At 40.1% G+C, this 23,891-nt stretch overlaps 1 protein-coding gene across 1 annotated transcript; it reads right to left on the reverse strand.

Moving 5' to 3' along the window:
* Positions 1-406: 406 nt before the first annotated feature.
* jpt1a (Jupiter microtubule associated homolog 1a) lies at positions 407-23,891 on the reverse strand. The gene is made up of 5 exons (XM_046047529.1): positions 23,679-23,891; positions 22,104-22,246; positions 4,810-4,907; positions 3,009-3,036; positions 407-1,908 (listed from the first exon to the last, which is right to left on the reverse strand). Exons 1-5 carry the CDS (start codon positions 23,732-23,734, stop codon positions 1,775-1,777), a joined length of 459 nt encoding a protein of 152 aa, XP_045903485.1. The 5' UTR covers positions 23,735-23,891; the 3' UTR covers positions 407-1,774.

The following is a 23,891-nucleotide window of genomic DNA, read 5'->3' on the forward strand; positions in this document are numbered from 1 at the left end:
GTCACTCCCAATAGCCACTTTGGCGTGTTACGACACTACAAGTCCCATGAACACTACCTGCACATAGTGTTTGCTCATTGGTCCATTCGTGAAGCATATTGTCTTGATCGACAACACAAGTTGACGCTGTGGAGATTAAACAAGCGTACTGGCCACAGTAATATGGGCCTACTGGACATATAGTCCATGGTACTGGATAGGTTCTTCTTAGTCAGGTGCCCATATGGACATTAAAAGTTTTTGCTTACTGTAATTAGTCCTTTTGCTCATACTGGCCATTGCCAATGAACCCATTGCATTTTCGTTGTAAGTAACAGGGGCCAAAATCTACAGTCCTTGTGTGCAAAAATGTGTTCAAATATTTCTGTGAGTCAGTCAAATCAAGTCAGACACAGCAAACACAACAAACGGTCAAACTTGATTTTTAATGTTCATTTCCACTTGTGCCATTTCTTTACTTCAAATTTCTGCAGTGACTTACATCCAGCAACAGGAATTGGTATAGGATGCAAACAGAATCGTCTTGCATCATAACGCATGTTAAAAATTGACACCACAAGAGTTACATTTCATGTCCCGGAAATGTAGGCTCTGGTGCATGACAGCTGGCTGACACAGCAGCCACACATGGGACTCAACAAGACAGAAGCAGGAGGGAGGTTGTATTTTGGTTTAAATAATGTGACATGAAATGTACAAAAAAAAAAAATACTGTTCTACATTTCCTGCAAGCATGATCATTAAAAGGTGGAAAAGAGGGTAAAACATAGGAGAAAAAAGGCTGAGCAGTTATAAGGTCACTTTTCAAATCTAGGATGGGTTTACCAAAAACACTCAAGTGTCAGGATCAACAACATTCTATTAACCTGCAATGGGAAAACTACGTATTGGTGTTACTGGTAGGATGTAATAGGGAAAACCCAACCTTGTTTGATGTTGTAGCCTATCACACAAACAGGCATACTTTATTGTTGAGGAAATTTTACCTATAAAAACACAGGGCACTCAAAACCGGCACTGGGGTTACAATAATCTAAGGTTGGTGACCACAATATAAAAAAGCCTTATTCCAATTTGTTTACATGACATGGGACCTACAGTACTCATCTGAAGACAAATGTTTGTAATCCTTCAGATCACAATGACAGTAACTTATGTGGCTCCTATTTGGCTCCTATGTTTATAATAATAATATAATCAGTAGAAAGATTCCAACTTCATGCAACAATACAACAATTATTCCACAAAAAACAACAAACAAAGTTAAATTAAAAAAAATTCACAGTTATGTTCCTTCTCACATTCATACATTACAGACCAGACGTGCATGCAAGATGGGTCAAAACTGAACACAGTGCAAAAGCGACAGCATTTTTCTTTACTTGTGTTTTAGAAACTGGTCATGTGTAATCACCTACAGTTTGTGCTGTCACATTGAAGTTGGGGAGATATGAGAAATGTGATCTTTGTACCCTTCCTAGCAGGTCTAATGCATTACAGGGACAAAGGCAGACTTTGAACCATGTAATTAGAAATACATAAAGTGCTTCTGTCAAAAACAAACAAATAAACAATAAAAACAGTACAAAACAGTTTTCAAAAAAGAGGTATCAAAACAATGCACTTGGGGTTGTGGAGGAGTCTGGTGTCTGTTCGACATCAGATAGGATTCCTGTGGTACAGACATATGGGCCGGGTTCCTTGTTTGAAGAAAAAAATAAAATAAGATGAGTTCAGAGATGAGTGGATGTTAGGAGGGGTAGTTGGTTGGGATTCAACCCAGGATGAGGCTGGACTTGCCACCGGGGGGATTCCTGCGGCCGGACGGTAGTCCTGCAGCGGACTCCTCAGCTGGTGGGGCCTCCTCCTGCGGCCCTGGAACTGCTTCAGGCTCAGGAGCGCTGTATTCTGAACACAGGCAGAGAGACACCTGATGTGGGTCTGTCATCATATTCTGGCTTTCAGAAGCCTCAGCCATGTGACCTATTTTCCTTTTTTTCCAGCTTTGTTCTTATTAAATGGTCACAGATTTAGATTTATCAGTTTCTCCGCATTGTTTTAGCTACATTGATATTGGTAAAATGCAAACAAGTATGTAGGGCTGAGCAGCCAATCACGGTTATAACCTTATATTTTCCCATATAATTTTAATACTAAGACTATACATGAACAACTCCGTTTCTTCATTTCCATGTTGTTTATGTGGATCATCTGTTGATGAGGATGCTGACTTTTTGCCTAGGACACAGTTGTACCCTCAGTCTTTCTGCACAATACCATGCCATGTATGTGTTCATCAAACGCATATTGAAGATCCTTTTCAATCTTATCAGCTGCAAACATGTAACGTTTGCCGGAGATAGCTTTATAAGCTACCTAACTACCGATGATAAAGTCAACCAGCAACAGTTTGCAAAAGTCTGGCTGGAAATGAGAAGCTGCTTTTGTCTACCTCTCTCTGAAAATCAATGTCTGCCTATTTTAAAAATTACAAAAAATTTAAGTTTTTAATAATATTACTTTCTTAGACAAGAGAGTGTTAGTATTTGATAGTATATTTTTGTTAAACAAATTTAGATCACTAGCACATTCTTCTTGATATTGTTAAGATATTTACCATCATTCAAAATGACCTAAACCTTCAACATTCAGTAGGCATTATAGAAGGTATAGTATTAAGAATTTTTGGATGTATTTTTTTTAAGTGAAAAAATATGGGTATGTATATGTACATACCTATGTCTTATGTATGTATAGAGGTACATATAATGTATGTGCGCATGTACATTTGTATATGTATGTTATATATGTGATATTTATGATGACATCACAAATATGTTCTTTGTAAAATTGGGCCACTATCCCCATCTAATCCTTTTATGAAGGCTTGTCCCTATCTAATCGCTTTATTATCTTTCCTCCTTTATTTTCTTGCAAGTGCAGGTGTTGTACCCATTTTGTAGGGTATCAAAGTATAAATCTGGGTGAGGTGAAAAAAGAAGGCTTACCATTATCGCGTATAGAATTTTCTCCATCCTAAAACGACAAGCAGAAAACAAGTTTTAAGTATTTTATTAGCCTTAAAATATTTAAAAACCAAACAGGAAATTTTGTACTACGTCATCAGTCTTAATGGGAAAATAATTAATGATAAAATGGGTAACTCAAATCAAGCAATCTGATTGGTTCATAGTAGTGACTGTATACAACGGGTATGACGTCGAATTCCTTTGCACAGATCCATATCACTGCGACATTTTTACGGTGGAGATAAATAAATAAATGAATAATGAGAGAGTGACTGAATGAGTGTGAGAGAGGGGGACAGAGAAATTACTGCTTATTACGTGATTCAACATTTCTCACACACACACACACACACACACCCACCCACCCACCCCGCAGTCCACTACTTGCCCCAGATGTCTGCGATATTTCAAACAAAGTTTAAGTTTCAATAGCCTGTTTAAAAGGCTACTGCTCAAGGAGAAGATGCAGAGAAAAAACATAGATACTAGTTTAGATACCACAGGATTTTTGGGACTGTGGTGGGTGGACCTCGCACCCTCAAGGTGGGTCTAAAAGAAAGTTTTGTACATTTAAAGCATTTTCAGATTGAAATTCACCACTATCGTATATTAGGATAGCCGTACATGTGCATTTGTTATGATAACATTACCTATGATTAAAAACTAGCAGGCAACTGTGCTAACACAGCCAAACATCAATTAAGTGTGACACAACACAAGACATGGCAATTTTGCTTACTAGTCCAACTGTGTACCAAAACGAATGCCAGCTCTGTGTCTGTCTCGCAGCCTTTTAATTCACGAAACTCTTCGCAGCCTCTTGCTTGGTCACTTTCTTTTTCTCTTCTCTTTTGTCAATGTCTTCTTCGGTTTCTTCGCTTCTGCCATTAGCTAAAGTAATGTCTTAGCCCAGCATCCGACACAAGTAAAGTTACATATTTATCTAGTAACTCAACTCAAGTTTTTAGATAGTGGCTAAACCTCTGTCTGTGGAACCTCCGTTTGCTCAAGTCAACAACTATGCTAACACAGCCAAACATCAAGCAAGAGCAACACCACAAGATATGGAAAGCCAACTAATAAGTCATTACTGACTAGTCTAACAGCAAGAAGGCCAGGTCGGCATCTGTCCTGCTTCCTTTCAGCTCTTTTAGCTCACACCAACGAGTAAAAGCCAATCTGATACTCTTTTTCGTTCTCTTGCTCAGGCACTCTCTCTTTTTCTCTTCCTCCAACATCATCTTCAGTCTGCTCGCTGACCCTGCCATGATATCCATACTTACCGAACTAGTTTCTTTGAAAAAAAAAAACTTACATTGCACAAAATATACTTTTTGCTTGATGTCTGTGAAAGTTCTTAGTCATCTAGGTCATAGTTATCCAAGAAAAGTTAAACTCAAGGGCAAATGGACTCGCTGAAAATACTTCTCTCTTTTTCCTTATAGCTCTTACAGCATTGTGCATTCACAATTTACTATTAGTTTAACAAGTGCACTGTGCAGACGAAGCAGGTGGAAATATCGCTTTTCTACTTTTTTACGTTCCCTTCACCTGGTTCATTGTTTTCATCGTGGCCCCTCTGCTTTATAGGGGGCTGGCCATGGATAGAGAGAACTAGGTATAGAAACTGAAACTGTGGCTGGACAAACTAGACTGTGATGGTGTGGGAAAAACAGCATACTCTAATGTGACCTATAGTTGCTTCCCTGTATCTTTGTCTACTCTCAGGTTTCACTTTATTTGGTCCTTCCACAATCCATGATCGGAGGCATGATCTTACTGTGTTGGGGGCGTCTGCAGAGTTGTTGGTGGTCGAGTTCCCCCCTCTCCTCAGAGGGGCTGACGACTCACCACACAGCACACCTGTGGGCTTCCCACCTGGTAGAACAAGGAGACATAATGGCTCAGACAGACAGGCCTTAACAGATGAGGTGCAAAGACAGAATCAAACTTTGCATATTTTTACATAGGCAAATGTCATGACATACGTTCTGCCAGATATTTACAACATTGCATTTTCTTATCCAAAATAAGTTTTGCACCATCTTTTATTATTATTTTTGTGATACTGTGGCATTCCCACATCTCAATTACCTTTGTAGCATACAACATTATTATTACTTTAGATCCTAATTTTAAGATTTAAAGTCATATTGTTATATTTCACTTTAATAAAAACTTCTATAAAAATAAATTACAAGTACAATTGTTCAGAACTAAGGGCAGTGTATGACCTCAAATGTGATGGCAAAGACTGCTGTTTAAATGAAGGAATGATGTTGCAGAAAAATGGTAATGCTAGAAAAGGTAGTCCATATGAGACAAAAAGTCCAACTGGGATCTGATCTCTCTCTCCTGATGTAAACATCTGCAAACTGTTCAGGCTATGCAGGGGGTGAGATTAAACATTAGTTGAGCCAAATTGCTAAAATACCAAATTGTGGTTGGTGGTTGCTGGAACAGTGGAAAGACTAACAAAGATCTGCAAGGCAAAATTATTGCGGTTTATTTTTTCCAAAGCAAACTGGTGGCTAGTGAGATCGATATAAAGGTCTCTCTCTGTGGGGATCCTTTCAATAACATTGTCATATTGCACTTTTAGTGGACTGTGAAAGGCGCAATTTTCCCCAGTGATTACGCTGCAGCCATTGCAGCCCATTTAGTGTCCGCTGGCTGAGGTATAGAGCCAGGACATTTCTGTGAATTAAGGCTTTATTTCAACCAAACCAAAGTTGGTGACTACTCTTCTATGCTGTGGTTTGGACATCACATGATAACAGGAAATATATTTGTTGTACTGGCTACAATCTTGAAGAACAGGGACTTCCCAAAAATTAAACATATCTGGGGAAGTTTCAGTCAAAGGGAAATGAAGGTCCTGCAAGGGGAAAAACCCTGACTATTCAACTGACATCAACGGCATGCCGGAGTTTTCTTTTGTAAGCGGGCTACTCCTACAGATTTCCTCCTACATTTTGGAAATTTCACTTTCATGTTAAATGTCGTTCTAACAATAACACTATTAATAATGATTCTGACCTATAACAAAATAATCCAGTCACATCCTGCTGTGTAGGCAACTTCCTTTAGTACCCCAGGCTGTTTTGCTTTGCTTTCATTTTCAATCCCCTTGTTTGCAGGCCGGCTGGCACTTTGCATGTCACACAAATCTTAGCATCTCTTATTTTCAGAATAAGTAAGGCTACTCAAAAATGCTATTAACTGGCATGTGAGTGGGACTACATATGAGCCAGGGCACTTTTTGGGGAAAAATGTTTTATGAAATAGTTTCATTTTCTGACCATGTCCAATAGTTACATCACAAAGCCAATATCTGGATATTGATAGAGGTATATGCAGATGGTTGTGTTTTCTGACTTTGCAGCATTGTTCCTAAATGCTGTGCATGTGTTGTCAAATCGGTGAAGATGTTTTCTTAACTTGATAGTGTTTTATCTATTTGCATGTGTTTTCTCTCTTGATAGAGTATAGAGTTCAAAACTAAATAAGTTCATTTTCTCAAGTACTGTTAAGTAATCATGTTTTACATTACTATTTCATTGAGATTTATTTAGTTATATACATATTATAAATTTTCAGGAAAATACTGTACATTTTATTTCACTATATTTAGCTTCCAGCTGTAGTTTGTATAGTTTGAAGAGTAGCTGCAAGTGCCATCTGCGTGAGCATTCAAATGGGCAGCTGAGAAGAAGCCCTCAAGATGTTCTTATTTCAGACCGTCCAGGCATAGAGTTCTGATATCATGTACAGATGGTTCCCCAGGCACTGGCAAAAGAACTAGTAGTTTATATGCTGCAGTATAGTCACATTTTGGCAGAGAAAGACAGAATTCTAACATGGTTATTCAAGGTGGTTAAAATCAAGGGCAACTAGACTTGGTTGAAGATACTCTAAGATATTTTGTCTCTCCAGGAACCATCACCTTATCGTGGTGGAGAGGTTTGCGTGCCCCAGTGAGCCTGGAGGCTGTGTTGTCTGGAGCCTAGTGCTCCTGGTAGGGTCTCCCAAGGCAAAGTGGTTCCACGTGAGGGGCCAGACTGACAATGGTTCATAAAGACGCCTGATGAAATTGCGAGGAAGAGGGGGAGAGACCCTACCCGGAGGAAGCCCGAAAAAGCAACATGGTATCCCCCTCTCCATCCTTTGGACCCACCATCCATCGGAAGATCCGCAGGGGTCGGGTGCGCTGCAACAGGGGTGGCGGTGAAGGTCAGATGCCTCGATGGACCAGACCCAGGCAGCAGAGGCTGGCTCTGGGGACGTGGAACGTCACTTCTCTGTGGGGGAAGGAGCCGAAACTTGTGCGGGACATGGAGCGCTACCAGTTAGATCTGGTGGGGCTGACCTCCACGCACAGTTTCGGTTCTGGAACCGTACTCCTTGATAGGGGATGGACCCTCTTCTTCTCTGGACTTGTTCAAAGTGTGAGGCGCCAGGCGGGTGTGGGGATAATCACAAGTCCCCGGCTGAGCGCCGCTACATTGAAGTTTACTCCGGTGAACAAGAGGGTCGCCTCCCTATGCCTTCGGGTAGAGGGGGGGGGACTGACTTATTTGTGCATATGCACCGAACAGCTGAGCCATAAGGCAAAGCTCTCGATCTACCGGTCAATTTCAGTTCCTACCCTGCCCAAATGGGTTTCCTCAAGACAGGTGGCTGGTGTCTCCCTTAGAGATAGGGTGAGAAGCTCGGCCATCTGCGAGGAGCTCAGAGTAGAGCCGCTGCATCTGGTAACGATGCCTCCTGGACGCCTCCCTAGGGAGGTGTTCCAGGCACATCCAGCTGGGAGGAGGCCTCGGGAAAGACCCAGGACTAGGTGGAGAGATTATATCTCCACACTGGCCTGGGAATGCCTCGGGATCCCCCAGTCAGAGCTGGTTAATGTGGCTCAGGAAAGAGAAGTTTGGGGTCCCCTGCTGGAGCTGCTGCCCCCGTGACCCGACCCCGGATAAGCGGATGAAGATGGATGGATGGATGGTTTCGCCTCTTGTCCAAGAGGTGTCTTTAGTTCTGACTGACTGACATGGACATTTAACCTCAGTGGGGTCGTTTTTTTGTGGGGTTGATTTTAACCCTCCTTGGATAACTTTGACAGAGACGACTAAGAATCTTTACAGATAAGAGGGTTATTCACTGAACATGATGTTTAGTGTAAGATTCTGCATATGAAATATCCAGATAAATTTATTCCTAATCATGCTGTCATTTTTAAGTTGGACCAAACCTCGCCAGGGCTGCCATGCCAGTCCAATTGTCTGGATATGCACGAAAGAGCACAACGCAGCCAATCACTGTAGGTGTGTCTTAATTCAAGGGCCCATCCTTCGAAGGATGCATTTCAAGACCGAATGCATCATAGCGGCTAGAATAAGCCGTCCCATTTCAAAAGCTCGGTCAAATGCAGCCTTCTTTTCCTGAATCTGAAGCATCCTCCAGCCAATATCTAATGATAAAACCTCACCTTTTTGTATATATAGACTAACTTATGTGATGTCACCTTAGGGCTGGGCAATAAACAATAATGATAATTATCGCAATATAATTTTCCACAATAACAATATAATAAATGTTCAATATGTTGTCAATAAATATTTGCTTTAATTCATTTGAATCACAAACAAATTAGCACCTAATATTTCTATAAAAATATTGTTGAAAAAGAGGCCTGAAAAAAGATTAACTAATCATATTTGTTGAAATAGTTTTGAATGTTCTAACTCAAGACTTGTGAAGTGATCCACTGTTTGGCATCAAGTGTTGGAAGATAAGTTTAACCACATAATTAACCACCATGTATTCAATTTTCATTCAGGAGAAAAAAAATCTGCCTTTAAAGTTGAATGAAATAATGATTTGACTTATTTTGTGATAATTATCGATATCGAATGATATGAAATGTTTTATCGTGATAACATTTTTGGCCATATCACCCAGCCCTACACCACCTATTGCCTCCAACCTGTTATGGCCCTTGAAGCCTTTAAACCCTCCACTTCCAAACTTAAGAGGTTCATAAGTTGACTAATAGGCTTACCGAGATTTTATAGATTATCATGCTATGTAGATAAATGGAGCAGGTGACTTAATTTAGAGAGGCCGTGAAACCTTCTTGGTTTTCAGACGAAGTCCAATACAAACATTGGGACTGATTACACAGCTAAGCTGAGCGGGGCCATTTTTCTACTTAAGCTGCTTCCGTTTGGTGGTGTGAAGAAAAACCTAGTCTTAACATTCTGTTTTGTTTTGGGGAGCAAGGAGCATTTATTTTCACAGTTAGACCATCTTGTACCGAAGGTTATAGTTAAATTAGCCCTCATACTATACAAAGCCCATAATAATAATACTAGTAGATGGGGCAATACCCTTTCTTTGTTGTGTTTTTAGGTAGTGCTGTCACCTTTTTTAATATTCCTAAGTGTCAATGGTCGATAAGTGTCGCCCTTTTGTCTTGTTTTTTGGCTGTGATTAAGACAATACTGGAGAAATGGGTCGGCTTGAGAAGATGGTTCCCTTGCAAGCCAAGAAAAAAAGTAAAATTAAAAAAAAAGTATGTACATGTGATTTTGAAGTTACATTACTTTAATCATGCAAGTTAAAACACCTTTTCTGAAATTTGTTTAGCTGCTGCTGTTGTTAACTGCCACGATTGATTGCCTCTGCCTTAGGATTGGGTGTGATTGGGAAACCCACCAGTGCATTTTGGCACCTGGTTTGTCCTCATGGATGAGGCGCCGTGACAGACATTCCACCCCCACCCTGTCCCAATTGCCTTCATCCTGAGGATACCCCTGGGGCCAAGTACAGAAATGGATTGCCATGGGGAGAATACTTCAGTGTAAACAACGTACTGGGAATGGCATACACAATCGTTCATTTAGTAGGCAGTATGTGGTACAGTATGTGATTGCGAACACAGCCAGAGAGAGGATGAGCTTCTTCAGCTCATAAAGGAAGATTGGAAGAGGTTGCAGAGAGGGTCAGAGGAGAGAACAGGAGAACAGACAGAGAAGGAGACTCTGATATTTGTTGAGAAATAAAAATAAATATATATATTGAATAAATGAATTTACTAAACTATTGTGGAGCACATTTACTCAAGTATTATACTCAAGAACAATTTTGGGGTACTTTATTTTAGTATTTTCATTGTCTTCTACTTTATAATATATCTTAGAGGTAAATATTGTACTTTTTACTCCATTACATTTATTAGATAACTTTAGTTACGGTTTACTTTGCAGATTCAGATTATTAACACAAAATATGAATCAACTAATAAATTATGATGTATTATTAAAGAAGTGGAATTATGCTCATTTTCAGGTTCAAAATCTTAATTAGTGGTTGTACCAGAACAGGTTTACATGGTTTAATTTTCAAAAAACACCATATTTTTCTCATACTGCACATTGCTGCAGCTACTCTTTTCACCCTGTGTGTTGTACGCTCCACTCTTGAGCTACAGAGTGATGCATCTTACATGTACAAAACCTTTGTTGGGAGTTGCACATGCGCAGATCCCAGGTAAGGACTACTAGCCAATCAGAAGCAGAGAAGGGCGGGTCGCAAGAAACAAGGTAGTGTGATCCAAATCAAAGCCACTTCAGACTGCGACCATAATCTAGCAAAAGTTACTCACAAGTCCACAACCACACAACATCATTGTTCCACATCTTACCATAAACCACTACAAAAAAAATCACCATATTTCAACTCAATTTTACATAAAAATTGGCCAAACAATTTTAGCTTAGTAGCTTTCACATCGGGTTAGCAATATAATTATAATTTTAGCTGTGTTAGCCAACGTTTACAACAACTCCTTACTTGAACAGTCTGAAGTTACACTGCCGTGTTTATTTTAAATATAATTCACAACTATAAAGCATACTTACAGGTTGTGATTGTGAATTTCCAGGCCCAAACAGAGTCTGAGTTGCATCGTCTTTTAGAACTAAATGTTAAACTGTTGCCGGTGTTCTGACGATCTATGCTGCCTTGCCGAAAAATGCCACCACAGCGCAAATCGATAGACTCGACTCTACTCGGCCCTGCTCCGTTTTCCATTGCAGATAGTACCCAGAGATAGTACGTAGCTTGTCGTCATAGCGACGCCACACACAACTGCCGTGACGTAATGTTCAATGCAACACACACACCAGGGATCCAAACAGCTTTCTCTTTTTTAAGTTAAAAAGTTTCAACATTACTCAGAATGTAAAGACAGATAAGCGGTATGAAAACCTCCCAGCTGTGTTTTCCTCTGCTGTTGTTGCTGCAGCGGTCTGTGTGACAGCGGGAGCAGAGGGCTCTGTGAGCAGGCGGCTGGCCGGCCATCCCCCGCAGCCACTTGCGGAGCTCCCCAACTCCGAAAATATTCAAGCACATTTTTGTTCCGCCATCACTTCTCCTAAAACTGTCAATATTCGAAATCTACACAGCAGATTTCTCACCTCAAAACTTCTCAGAAGTGGATTTAGTGAACAAAAACTGTAAAATATAAAACTCTCTGTTGCTGGCCTGTCTGGTGCACGCAATGATGATGCAGTCAATAGTGACGATTCTCTCTGACCAATCAGCAGTCTGTTGTGTTTTCACGTTACATTTTAGTATCCCTCAGCTCGCTTTGAACCTCCACGGAGGTGAGGTGATACAAAAAAAAAAAAAAGCACCTGGAAGCAGGTACAGGTGCAACATTTCTACAATGGAAAACCATACAAAGGCGAGTCGAGCCAAAGGGCCTCCGCTCAGACTAGCTTGGTTTGAGGGCGTGCCTGACCCCGCTAGCTGCTTGGCAAGCTTTACGACGCGTTTTCATTGTGATGTCACAAGTAAAGGAAGTGAAGGGCTGGACTACAAACAAGCTGTTTTCAAGCGGTTCAGAGCAGAGCTTTCTGTGGGAGATGGGGACTCCCTTTGGGCTGGACTTTGGGCTTTTTCATTTTACAAACCTGTTACATGCACAAAAAAAGAGTGCTCAATAAAGGAGAGGGATAAAGCCAAGCATAATACCACCTCTTTTAAGATTCAGCAGTAGGATATAAATTAACATGAGCTCCACTTTTACCAGAAGCAACATTTAAGTGATGAACACATGAATGAATGAATCCAGTAATATAATATACATTTTTCTGAAATGGGCTATTCTGCACTTTACCTTTTGGTACTTTAAAGGGAGAGGAAGTGATTCTGCAGGACTATTGATATTTGAACTCAACTGCCAAACAAATACACTCTCACTCAGCGCTCCCTCAGAAGCTCTGCTCCCCAACTTTCAAAACTTTGAGGTTTCTCCAGTGTTGAAACGCCTTCACCGTTTATGCTCTTCATACCTATTCCTCTTTGGCTGTTTCTCGGCTATATCTCCTTCACAGTGCCTGGAGTCCAGCACGTTCGATTTTGCCGGTGTGTAGAACTCTGAAGTGCTCTTTTTGAATGAGAACTCTGAATCTTCTAACCTTCTGTCTTTTCCCATACATATTGATAGTAAATTATTGTAAACACGAATATCTACACGTAAATGTTTGTCTTCATTGGAATAAAAAAAACAAACAAACAAACAAAAAAAAAGGTACTGATGGTGTAAGTGCTTGACAAACGGAAAATTCAAAAAACTCAAATGTCTCTAAAGTGTGTGATGCTCCCAGATATTTACAGAAAATCCCCTCTAGCTGGCTCAAGTTCTGAAAAATGTATCCACACACTGCGGCAACACAGACTGCAAGAACTGGGATTGATTGGCTTGGTAGCTGTAGGTGCACGATCTGTGCTGCCTGCCCAATCCATTCTGCACATGCCCAATCTGTACCATGTGTACATTTTACGGTATAGAAAACATGTAGAAGTGTTTTGTTCATTTTTACAAATCTATACAACACGGTACAATAAATGATGATGTTCAATCTATGAAGATTCTAAGTGTAGCATTTGAGTTGCTAGTGTTAACTTACTTTCTAAAGCAAATAGAAATCATGCCCTGCAGTTAATTGTGCATATGAACTCAACACTCAGTCACCACAGACGCAACAGTCACATCACTTTACTAGGAGGAGGAGCTGATCGTTGATTTCAGGAAAAAAATGTTAAAGACACACACTCATGTCTACATCGGTGGAGCTGAAGTCAAGCAAGTGAACAGTTTCAAGTTCCTGGGAATCCGCATCGTGGAGAACCTGACATCATCTCCACGCTGGGGAAGAAAGCTCAAAAATGCCTGTATTTCTTGAGGAAGCTTAAGAAGGCTAAATTCCCGTGCCGAGTTCTTGTCAGCTTTTAACAGAGGAGCAATAGAAAGCATCCTGACTGGAAACGTCACTAACTGGCCTAGGACCGGAGGGCTCTGCAGTGGGTGATTAAGACAGCTCAGAAGATCATTGGTACCCATCTCCAGAGCATCAGCAATATCTGTGAGGTGAGGTACCTTCACAGAGCCCAAAGGATACTAAAGGATAGTACCCACCCAACCACAGCCTGTTCACCCTGCTGCCTTCTGGGAAGAGATAGAGATATAGCCGCACCACCAGACATAGAGCAGCTTTTCCCCCAAAGCTGTCTTCAAACAGACTTTTAAATTCAAATTCATCCTCAGCACTGCTCCATTAAATATAGTTTATTTCCGTTTATTATAATTGCTTTCATATGTATATTATCTGCTACTTAGCAGAAGGGAGTTACAAATTCAACTTCACTCTACAACCTGTTTGTGACAAATCAACCTTGTACCTTGAATGCATCAGTCTATTATAATGTCGTACAGGAAATTATGTCATGAGATTGTACATATTTAAGTTTGTAGTAATATATTCATTTATTTTAAATTAAAACAAATTCATATGTTCATTTGTTTTCATATTTAGTGCATCTGTTATGTTTCTACCACAGGTAACCAACTTTCTATCTGTGAAATCTATCCTGTCATTATTCCCATTTTGTTCTAAGGGACTTTTATTTTAAAATTCCGACACACGCGTGATACAGAGCGGGCAGCCTGGCATGCAGATCGTGCGAGCTTTGTAGCTAGTTTTACTAATGGCCTAACAAGAAATACAGAGATTAGGCTGACAAAAATTGTCCTGTGAAATGTTAGGTGCACTAGTGTGACCAAAAAAAAAAAAAAAAAAAAAAAAAAAAGGTAATAGCAATTTCCCCAGACCCCTATGTTAAACATTCTTACAGGTTGGTACAAAGTATGTTTTGTCTGTATAGCTAATTTCCCCCTTCATGACAACAGTGAGGGGATGACTATCTATAATATGACACAAATATACAATCCTCCGAAGACCAGGCCCTCTCACTTAACAACTGCTTGCATCCTTTGAAGAATGCAGCCCCTGAATTGAGACAACCTTTGTCTCTCTGTGACAGCTGAGATGTGGCAGTTGCAGTGAGGTCAAACACTGAGAAAAGCATAGTGTGACTATGACGAAACTGCTTGTCAAAAATTAAAAAGTTCTTCATAAAAGACAGACATTCTGACTAAATCAACTTTAAAAATACTGTTAGGACTAAAGGCTCATTTCTATGACTGAATCTGAGAAGTGAAAAGGGGAAGAAGGAAATGTCAGAGGGACAATGTGTGAAAGCTTCAATATGCATTTAGCCTGTGACCACATAGAAATTCTTTAAAAGTAAATAACACCTCTGTAGGTGTTAATGTGTCAGTCACTGAGAAGACCAAACATTTTTATAAAAAACAAACAAAATAAAAATTTGCTTCTTGTTTTAGCCAAATTTATTTAGGCTGTTATTCATAATAAAAACATTCATAATAAAATATTATTTGTTAGGAAATTAACCCTCTTGACCACATAGCATTACTATAATGGCCGGGAGTGCCCGTCAATTTAATGTATACACTATAAATACTATAGTTTGTGTGCTAGTATTCAACATACGTAAATTTAGTATTTTGTCTTAGGCAGACTCCTTCCACTGTGGCTCAAGGCTTTTCTTGTAGACTACACAATTATCATCCGCTGGTAAATGTTTTAGTCTTCTGCTTCTCTTGATCAGACGATCTAAATCCCCCTTGGGTATCGGAACTCTCTGGGCCGGTTGGAGTACTTCTCTGTTCTTCTTACTTTAATAAATATCACAAAGGGAACTGTTTGTTGTAACTTCTTTATTTTCTCATTTCCCCACAAGGAAATATACAACTTCCACCACACATAACACTGCTGTGTGGGTTGAAGTTTGGGACATTGTTCATTTATTCTGAAAGCATAGCATTATCCAGTGAAGGATCTGTTTGTTTGTTAGACTTCGAATGTTGACTTAGGAAGCAAACAGAGAGAAATGTTGCGGATTGCATATTTATTATAAAATTGAACTTAAGTCCTTTTTTTTTTTTTTTAAGTTAGACAGATGCATTTCTCATTGAATGTTTTGATTGCATATTAATTTCATGTACACCCAAGTAAAAACATTGTGTGATTTCAGGCTATGAATTGTTGACAGTAGAAGATGGAGAGAAATGTCGTGGACCACATTTGTAAAACTGATTTGGACTTTATCATCTAATATATTACAATTTTTCTATAGCTATTATTGGCTCACTTTGAGATTTTATTCTTTGTAACTGTGTGTATAGTTTGTCGTCACTTTGCCCTTGCACTGCTTATGTGTGTAAAGCATAGACCAGTTTCTTGTATACAAACACTACTGAATGTGCGCCGTCAGGGGGCAAAAGCGCTTTGGTAGCCAGTCATAAGACTGTAGTCAATCACTGCAATAAACGTAAACTCCGCAGTTTGTAAATTCTTGTTGACTCAATAATAAACTGCCATTTAAGAGTTGGATTTGTTTGTTTGTGTTTCATTTGCATATTCATACAACATGTGCGACCGTGTGGCAGGTCAGCGACACCAGACCTTATGTTGTTCAAGTCAGCTGCTAGCCAACAAGCTAAAGTAAGAATGGAGAACAAAGGAGTTGGACGTTCTTTCCACAGCTGTAAGTACAATTTCTGAGTAATTTGCCCAATACTGCATCTCTGTGATGACATTGCACAGAAACCCATCAATAGGATACATTGTTAAGTTACAGTGGGGAGGACAAGTATTTCATACACTGCTGATTTTGCAGGTTTTCCTACTTACAAAGTATGTAGAGGTCTGTAGGGGTATGTTTTTAATCATAGGTACACTTCAACTGTGAGAGACGGAATCTAAAAAAAAAAAAAAATCCAGAAATCACATTGTATGATTTTTAAATAATTCATTTGCTTTTTATTGCACGACATAAGTATTTAATCACCTACCAACCAGTAAGAATTCCGGCTCTCACAGACCTGTTAGTTCTTCTTTAAGAAGCCCTCCTGTTCTCCACTCATTACCTGTATTTAACTGCACCTGTTTGAACTCGTTACCTGTATAAAAGACACCTGTCCACACACTCAAACAGACTCCAACCTCTCCACAATGGCCAAGACCAGAGCTGTGTAAGGACATCAGGGATAAAATTGTAGACCTGCACAAAGCTGGGATGGACTACAGGATACAATAAGCAAGCAGCTTGGTAAGAAGGCAACAACTGTTGGCGCAATTATTAGAAAATGGAAGAAGTTCAAGATGATGGTCAACCTCCCTCGGTCTGGGGCTCCATGCAAGATCTCACCGCGTGGGGCATCAATGATCATGAGGAAGGTGAGGGATCAGCCCAGAACTACATGGCAGGAACTGGTCAATGACCTGAAGAGAGCTAGGACCACAGTCTCAAAGAAAACCATTAGTAACACACTACGCCGTCATGGATTAAAATCCTGCAGCGCATGCAAGGTCCCCCTGCTCAAGCCAGCGCATGTCCACACACGTCTGAAGTTTGCCAATGATCATCTGGATGATCCAGAGGAGGAATGGACAAGGTCATGTGGTCTGATGAGACAAAAATAGAGCTTTATGGTCTGAACTCCACTCGCCGTGTTTGGAGGAAGAAGGATGAGTACAACCCCAAGAACACCATCCCAACCGTGAAGCATGGAGGTGGAAACATCATTCTTTGGGGATGCTTTTCTGCAAAGGGGACAGGACGACTGCACCATATTGAGGGGAGGATGGATGGGGCCATGTATCGTGAGATCTTGGTCAACAACCTCCTTCCCTCAGTAAGAGCACTGAAGATGGGTCATGGCTGGGTCTTCCAGCATGACAACGACCGGAAACACACAGCCAGGACAACTAAGGAGTGGCTCGGTAAGAAGCATCTGAAGGTCCTGGAGTGGCCTAGCCAGTCTCCAGACCTGAACCCCATAGAAAATCTTTAGAGGGAGCTGAAAGTCCATATTGCCCATCGACAGCCCAGAAACCTGAAGGATCTGGAGAAGTTCTGTATGGAGGAGTGGGCCAAAATCCCTGCTGCAGTGTGTGCAAACCTGGTCAAGAACTACAGGAAACATATGATCTCTGTAATTGCAAACAAAGGTTTCTGTACAAAATATTAAGTTCTGCTTTTCTGATTTATCAAATACTTACGTCATGCAATAAATGGATTTTTGTTTTAGATTCCGTCTCTCACAGTTGAAGTGTACCTATGATTAAATTACAGACCTACATGGCTTTGTAATTGGGAAAACCTGCAAAATCAGCAGTGTATCAAATACTTGTTTTCCCCACTGTATATAGTAAGTAATGTGTCATGCTACATAGAAACTGATAGGTGCCTTATCACATCATGAGGGTGGATGGGGTTACAAGAATGTGCAGGTTAATAGTGATATGGTGGAGTGAGGGAAGTGAGGTAGGAAGTCAGGCGTCAGTTCAGGATGAGAATTCAGTACAAGCAGAGCTTAATGAGGGAAAGCAGTGATGCAGGAGAAGAAACTGAGGAGACTGAAATTAATCAAAGTTGGGAATTAGAAAATTCAGAAGTTGCAAATTCCTCTACCTTGTGCTTTGAGACATGCCAAGAGGAAATGAAAGCTTTCATTGGGATAAACATCCTCGTGTGCTTTCATAAGCTCCCAGCAATGGTTGACTACTGGCCCACTGATCAGTTTCTCCGAGTACCTCACATTTCCCACCAGGTGCAAATGTTGAACAATATGATTATTGACAAGTTAGTACTTAGTATTAACAAATTAGAGACAAACCATAGAAATTAAACAGCTGTAACTGGATTTAATATTAAACTAGTGATAAAATAGTGTACTATTATATGACGTTATAATGAATACAGAAATTAATATATATATATACACACACACACACACACACACACTTTATTTAATGTTATATTGTACTAATTTCAAATTAAATATGAAAATTTTACACATTATAAAATGTCACTATTTACTTTGTGCATTTTCCTTGATAAGCAAGTAGACTCATAGTTGCAGTTGTTCCATTATATTCGAATCACAGTTTTCCATAAAAACATTACTTGCATATTTGCATGCACAAAGGACCCATGTCTTTCAGTACATGACAAGCACTCCACCTTACCTGACAACCAGGTATGTCAAAGTCAGCCACAGACGGATGACAAGAAACACAAAGCACACAAGAACTTGAAGTTCACCACAGGGCATTATATAGTCAGTGCACAATACAAAATCCTAGGGTGCAACAGATCACAAATCTCACGGTTCAGATCATATCACGGTTTTGAGTCAAGGTTTGGATCACTTTTTGGATCAGCAAAGACATAAAGTTAGGCTTAAATAAATTTTTCAATGCGCAACTTTGTCTCTGATTTTGCTGCTTCTTTCTTTCTCTCTGTAGTCACCACTCTGTAACCTTGCTCAATGTCTCACCCACAGCACTACCTGATTGCTTACACGTAGGGCTGTGCGATATGAAAAATGTGTATTGTTTACAAATATGCTCGTTTCTTTTGTTGTGCCACACTTTACGGTAATATTTTTGCGAGGGGGCGGTGCTTTGCACCATTTGAACCCCGGTAAAGTTACATTTACGTTGGATTTTTATCTCTGCCTAATATCAATTAGGCTGTGGCTCAGGAGGTAGAGCGGGTTGGCCGTTAACTGGCTGTCCCGCCAGTGTATTAATGTGTGTGAATGTTAGTTTCCGTTTGAGCACTTAGGCTCAGTGTATGACTGGTGAATGCAGTCTTTTCTAGTCGAAAAGACTAGAAAGGCGCTATACAAATACGGAGCATTTACATCAAACAAACATTCAAATTGAAACTAACTTCAATGCTGTCGTTCTTCCACATGCCAGTGTTGTGGACATTCAGGACAAACAAACGTAGAGGAGAGTGAAGTTTACTCAGAACTGGTTAATACCGTTAGTTACATTACTTGCCGTTTCATTGTTCACTCTATATCATAGCATTTGTCATGGTGTTGGATTTCTCCAGAGTCGCATAAGTTACCCTACCTTTATGATGCAGAGAAATGAGTTAATGTTGGAAATTCCAACAGTGATTAGGTTAATCGACTACCACAAGCAAACAAACAGACTCCCTCCCGTAGGTTGTAGCTAAAACAAAAAGCAAGCTAACATTAGATGTTAGATTAGATGGCCAATGCTGAGATAAACATGTTTACTAACCTCAATTTGCTAACCTATTTTGCATTCCGCACTTCTTTGTTTGGGTGGTGTTGTATGAAGTTTTAAAGCCAAAGTTCATAATGAATGGTACAGCATCTGCTGGTGTTTGCTGTCCTCTCTCATGTGTGGCCGTGCACAGCAGATACGTAGTAGGTTATGTGTTACGTAGGCAGGTTATAAGTAACGGAGGGAGGGGAACAACTGCCAGCTCATAAGAGGTTTCCTAAAAATAAACTCAAGTCTGAGTCAAGTCTTTTGAGGACGAGTCTCAAGTCACTGTGTGTGCGACTCAAGTCTGAGTCTCAAACTGGAGTCCCCAAGTCTGGGTGGCAGGTGTGTTTACAGTGTTTGTGTGCTCTGAAAGACGTCACAGCATGGATATAAAGTCATTGCCTATCATGCTGCTACATATACATATCAATGGAGACATTTACAGACATCCGCAGATAGAAACAGAGTCGCACTGCGCAAGGGGAAGGGGGATTAGCGTGTCCACCAGGGTGTCCCGTTTACATCACTGCCAACTGGAGCTGGAACTGATAAATACAAGTGACTACTGCAGAGTTATTTTCCCTGGGAGTGAATGTCGAAAAGTTAGATGTTAGCGATTGTTAGTGGTTTTTTGTCCAGTATAAAAGGGGCTTCCCAGTCCTCCCTTCCGTTGATGAGATTCTGCCAAAGCCATATGTATTTAAAGTTGCCAAAACACTTCCCACTTGATACCTGCTAAGGAGTTCTCACATTTACACCAAATCTGTGGACTTTTGGCTAAATGTTTAAGAGCTGTTAACATTAATGTTTTTTTTCCCCCTTTCTTTAGTATATTCATTTTGTCCTTCTTCACATTAGTACAAATGTTCATTACACTGGATAAATATCTATAAAGCATTTCAGCGTGTGCTGTGGTGATATTAATGGTGGTTTAGCTGGTTTTAGCTTGTTGGCCTTGATCCACACCGCTTTTATTAATAGTCCACATATCCACATAATGAGACAAGTCAAAAAGTGTTCATAATAGACCCTGAACCCCGCAGGTTCACAGTAGCAAGCGTTTAAAAGCTACCCGCTACTTTTGTGGCAAATGATCAGTTAGTAATGTTAACTAACTAACTACATATTAGTAAAAATCATGTTATAGCCTGGACACCTTCTAGGGCCATCACTGGAGGCTGTGAATAATTTTTTCTTTAGGATAAAGGTAGTATGACACAGTGGGTCACGATTGGGTCATTTGCAAACCTAAAAGCAGGAGCACATGGCCCGTCTCTGTTACAACTATAATTTAACTTCCTGTTTACCGGGTCTTGGGGATGGATAGTGCATCTGTCATGATGATGCTTTCCTATGAAACTCAAATCCATCAAAGGATAGTCTTTTTTTTATTTTTATTTACCACACAGAACTCCATCTTTTGGATTTTTCCACCCGCAAGTCTATTTTCACAGCAGCAGGTCCACCGCATGTGGAGGAGGCTTGTTAATGACGCAGCCCATCGAAACCAACGTGGTACCAAATGATATCTGCACTGGTGCTCTTCACTGTTCACTGTTGATTTACCTGTCTGTGCTTGTAAAATATCCACCGTGTTCGAGTCTTGTAACGTAATACCAGATAACATCTCTCTCTGCGTTTCACTGCAAAATACTAAAATAGTTCATATACCTGGGCGGCCCACACAGGTAATATCTATGTGTTGGAAAACTGGTTTGCAATAGCTTGGTTAAATTCTCCTGTTCTCTCATCAATAAATGTCACTGACCCTGTCAAACACAGATGGTCTGGAACTTAAAAAAATAATATTCACAACACATTACCCCATACAAGTAACATTAACTAAAGGTATTTACTGGAAAAGGTATTTGTAATGACTGGCCAAGGTTACCATGAAATGTGGCCACATTTTGATTTTTTAATGCACTTTACAAGTTTTTTTTGTACATGAACATTGACAACCACTGCACTAGATCAAACATACACACCGAGCATAACTTTTACTTCCCATGGTATTTAATTTCCTTATTAGCTAACATTTTTGCTGTGTAATATTTAAATTCTATAATAAACCCTTTGATCTGACTTCAGGCAGCTCAAGTCAATTTGAATATATCAGATCTCTGGAGGTTTAAGAGATCCTGATGAATAGAGAAACATCAGTGATTGAATATCTAATGACAGCCTGAAAGTGAAATCAATTCATTGTTTTAGGCACCTAAACCCAATTTGTTGTGTCAAGCAGCTCCACTGGAGAAAGCAAATATTATTCTTATGTATTCTGCTGTGTCAAGTCTTCAGTAGCCTCGGGAGGCTCAGTTTAACCAGCAAGAGAAAACTCTGCAGTGAAAACCTTGCATCTCCACAACATAAGAAAAAATATTCTCAAACTTATTTCTCATTGTGACTGGTTTTGTGCTCAGGTTGTGTTTTTAAGTTACAACATTCAGTAAATGCTGTGGTAAGCTGTCAAAATAAGATGGATATGATAAATTCACTTATAAGCTTTCACACTAAAGCAACACATATGTTACAATGAGGTAGATTGTACCTGGCGGGTTGTTCCTTCGATTAGCATAGGGGTCCTCTGGCTCAGCGAAAACACTGGAGGCCATCTTGTTTTTCCGGACAGGAGGCTTCTCCTCATCTGCACCAAGTGAAATGTTGGAGCCACCACCAGGAGGGCGCAAAACCCTGGAAAGAGAGAGATGGTCAACATTGTTTCTGAAAGCTCTATCGTACTGGCTGATTTTTCTGGAGTCTTCGCTTGATTCTAAAATTATGTATTAAAAGAAACTACAGAAATGCTATGGTTCAACCTAGGAATGTCCAGAATAAGTCAATGAGAAACTATTGTTCATTCACACTAATGCAAATGAAGGTCTACAATCAATTCATTGTCTTTAATGTGGCCTTTAAATTGCCTGTAACGTGACAATATGGACTTTATCTTTAGGCTAGTGTTGTTCCAGCTGTGTTGGTAAATTGAAGGTATAATTGGTATTACCTGTAAAAATGATAATGTTATTATTACAGGGTTTTTTTTTTATTAAACTTATTTATATCAATAAGGGCAGGCTAAATATTAAGAACACCTTTCAGTATAATGCAGTACACTTCAACAGCAGCTAACTACAGCCTCCAAAATGACCTTTATGAGGATAGGATTTATAGCAGTGCTGTTGTATTAAACTGCACTATTTTTAACTAGGTCTGCTTAATAAACTGGCTTTGGAGTTCTTATTGTACCGTTTACACAGGTATACATCCATATTGATTATGTCATTTTCCTTTAAAATTGAAAGGTAACACTACATAGTGATTTCGCACTGTCCTTAATACATTTGGTCTAATGTATTTTTGTAATTGGCATTACTGTCATTGTTGTTGTCACGCTGTGATGCAATTTATCACAATTACGTCACTTAATGAAACCCCAATCCTTCATTTAACCACTGTGAATATTTTTTTTGCAGTTTTGATATCGCTGGAATTTCAGCGGGTTTGGATTCCTTTCGCTACACCCCCGTGGTTAAAAATAAACACGTATATCGGGTTATTGTCAGGTGTAGCCAGCTGTAACATGGCCATCGCTTCAGTGAGGCCATATGCAGGGCAGACCAGAGGATGTCTTATTGTAATTCACTGATCCGAAATCCAAGGAGGCCCCACCCAACTGCAATGCCAGATCTTAAAAATCTTTCCTCGTCAGATAAACGATAAAACTAATGCAGAAATATAAGTACACGCCACGGTAAAAGGCCTACATTTAACACATTCGTTTGGTGCCGAGCCGCCTAGTCTGCACGTTACTTGCTAGCTAAGCAGCTTCTCTACAAAAGGGAGGTTACATGTGTGCTATCTTGCTAGCTAACGTTAAAAATGGGAACGGTCCATCCCAACAGACAAAACGGGAAGGTGTGGTACCGAGCTTCATCCTAGCATCGTCGTCCCGTGCTTTGCTGCAACCATTTTGAAGCAATTAAGTAACAATTACGGTGCAGTGGTCTGCACAGAAAATGTCCTAAATTTGAGGTTTAACGTTACGTCAGAAGATGCTGGGCTTGTTGGCTTCATGGTGGCTAACGTTAACGGGTTACGGAACAGTCTGAACGACGCCTTTTACCTGGAACTGCTTTTAGAACCGGGCTCCATCCCTTGATATGTCGTGGTCGTCGTCATTTTTTTTTGCACAAGTCGTCGTAAAGTGTTGATATAAATCTGACAGGATACACGCGAATTACACTCTCATTAGCAGTACTTCACCGCCTCATCATTGTCTATCCTAGCCGGTGGTTCCCAATAATCAACCTGCCTCCAGTCTGAGCGGATCAGTGTT

The sequence above is a fragment of the Micropterus dolomieu genome, linkage group LG04 (genome assembly GCF_021292245.1).
Source record: "Micropterus dolomieu isolate WLL.071019.BEF.003 ecotype Adirondacks linkage group LG04, ASM2129224v1, whole genome shotgun sequence".
Taxonomy (NCBI): domain Eukaryota; kingdom Metazoa; phylum Chordata; class Actinopteri; order Centrarchiformes; family Centrarchidae; genus Micropterus; species Micropterus dolomieu.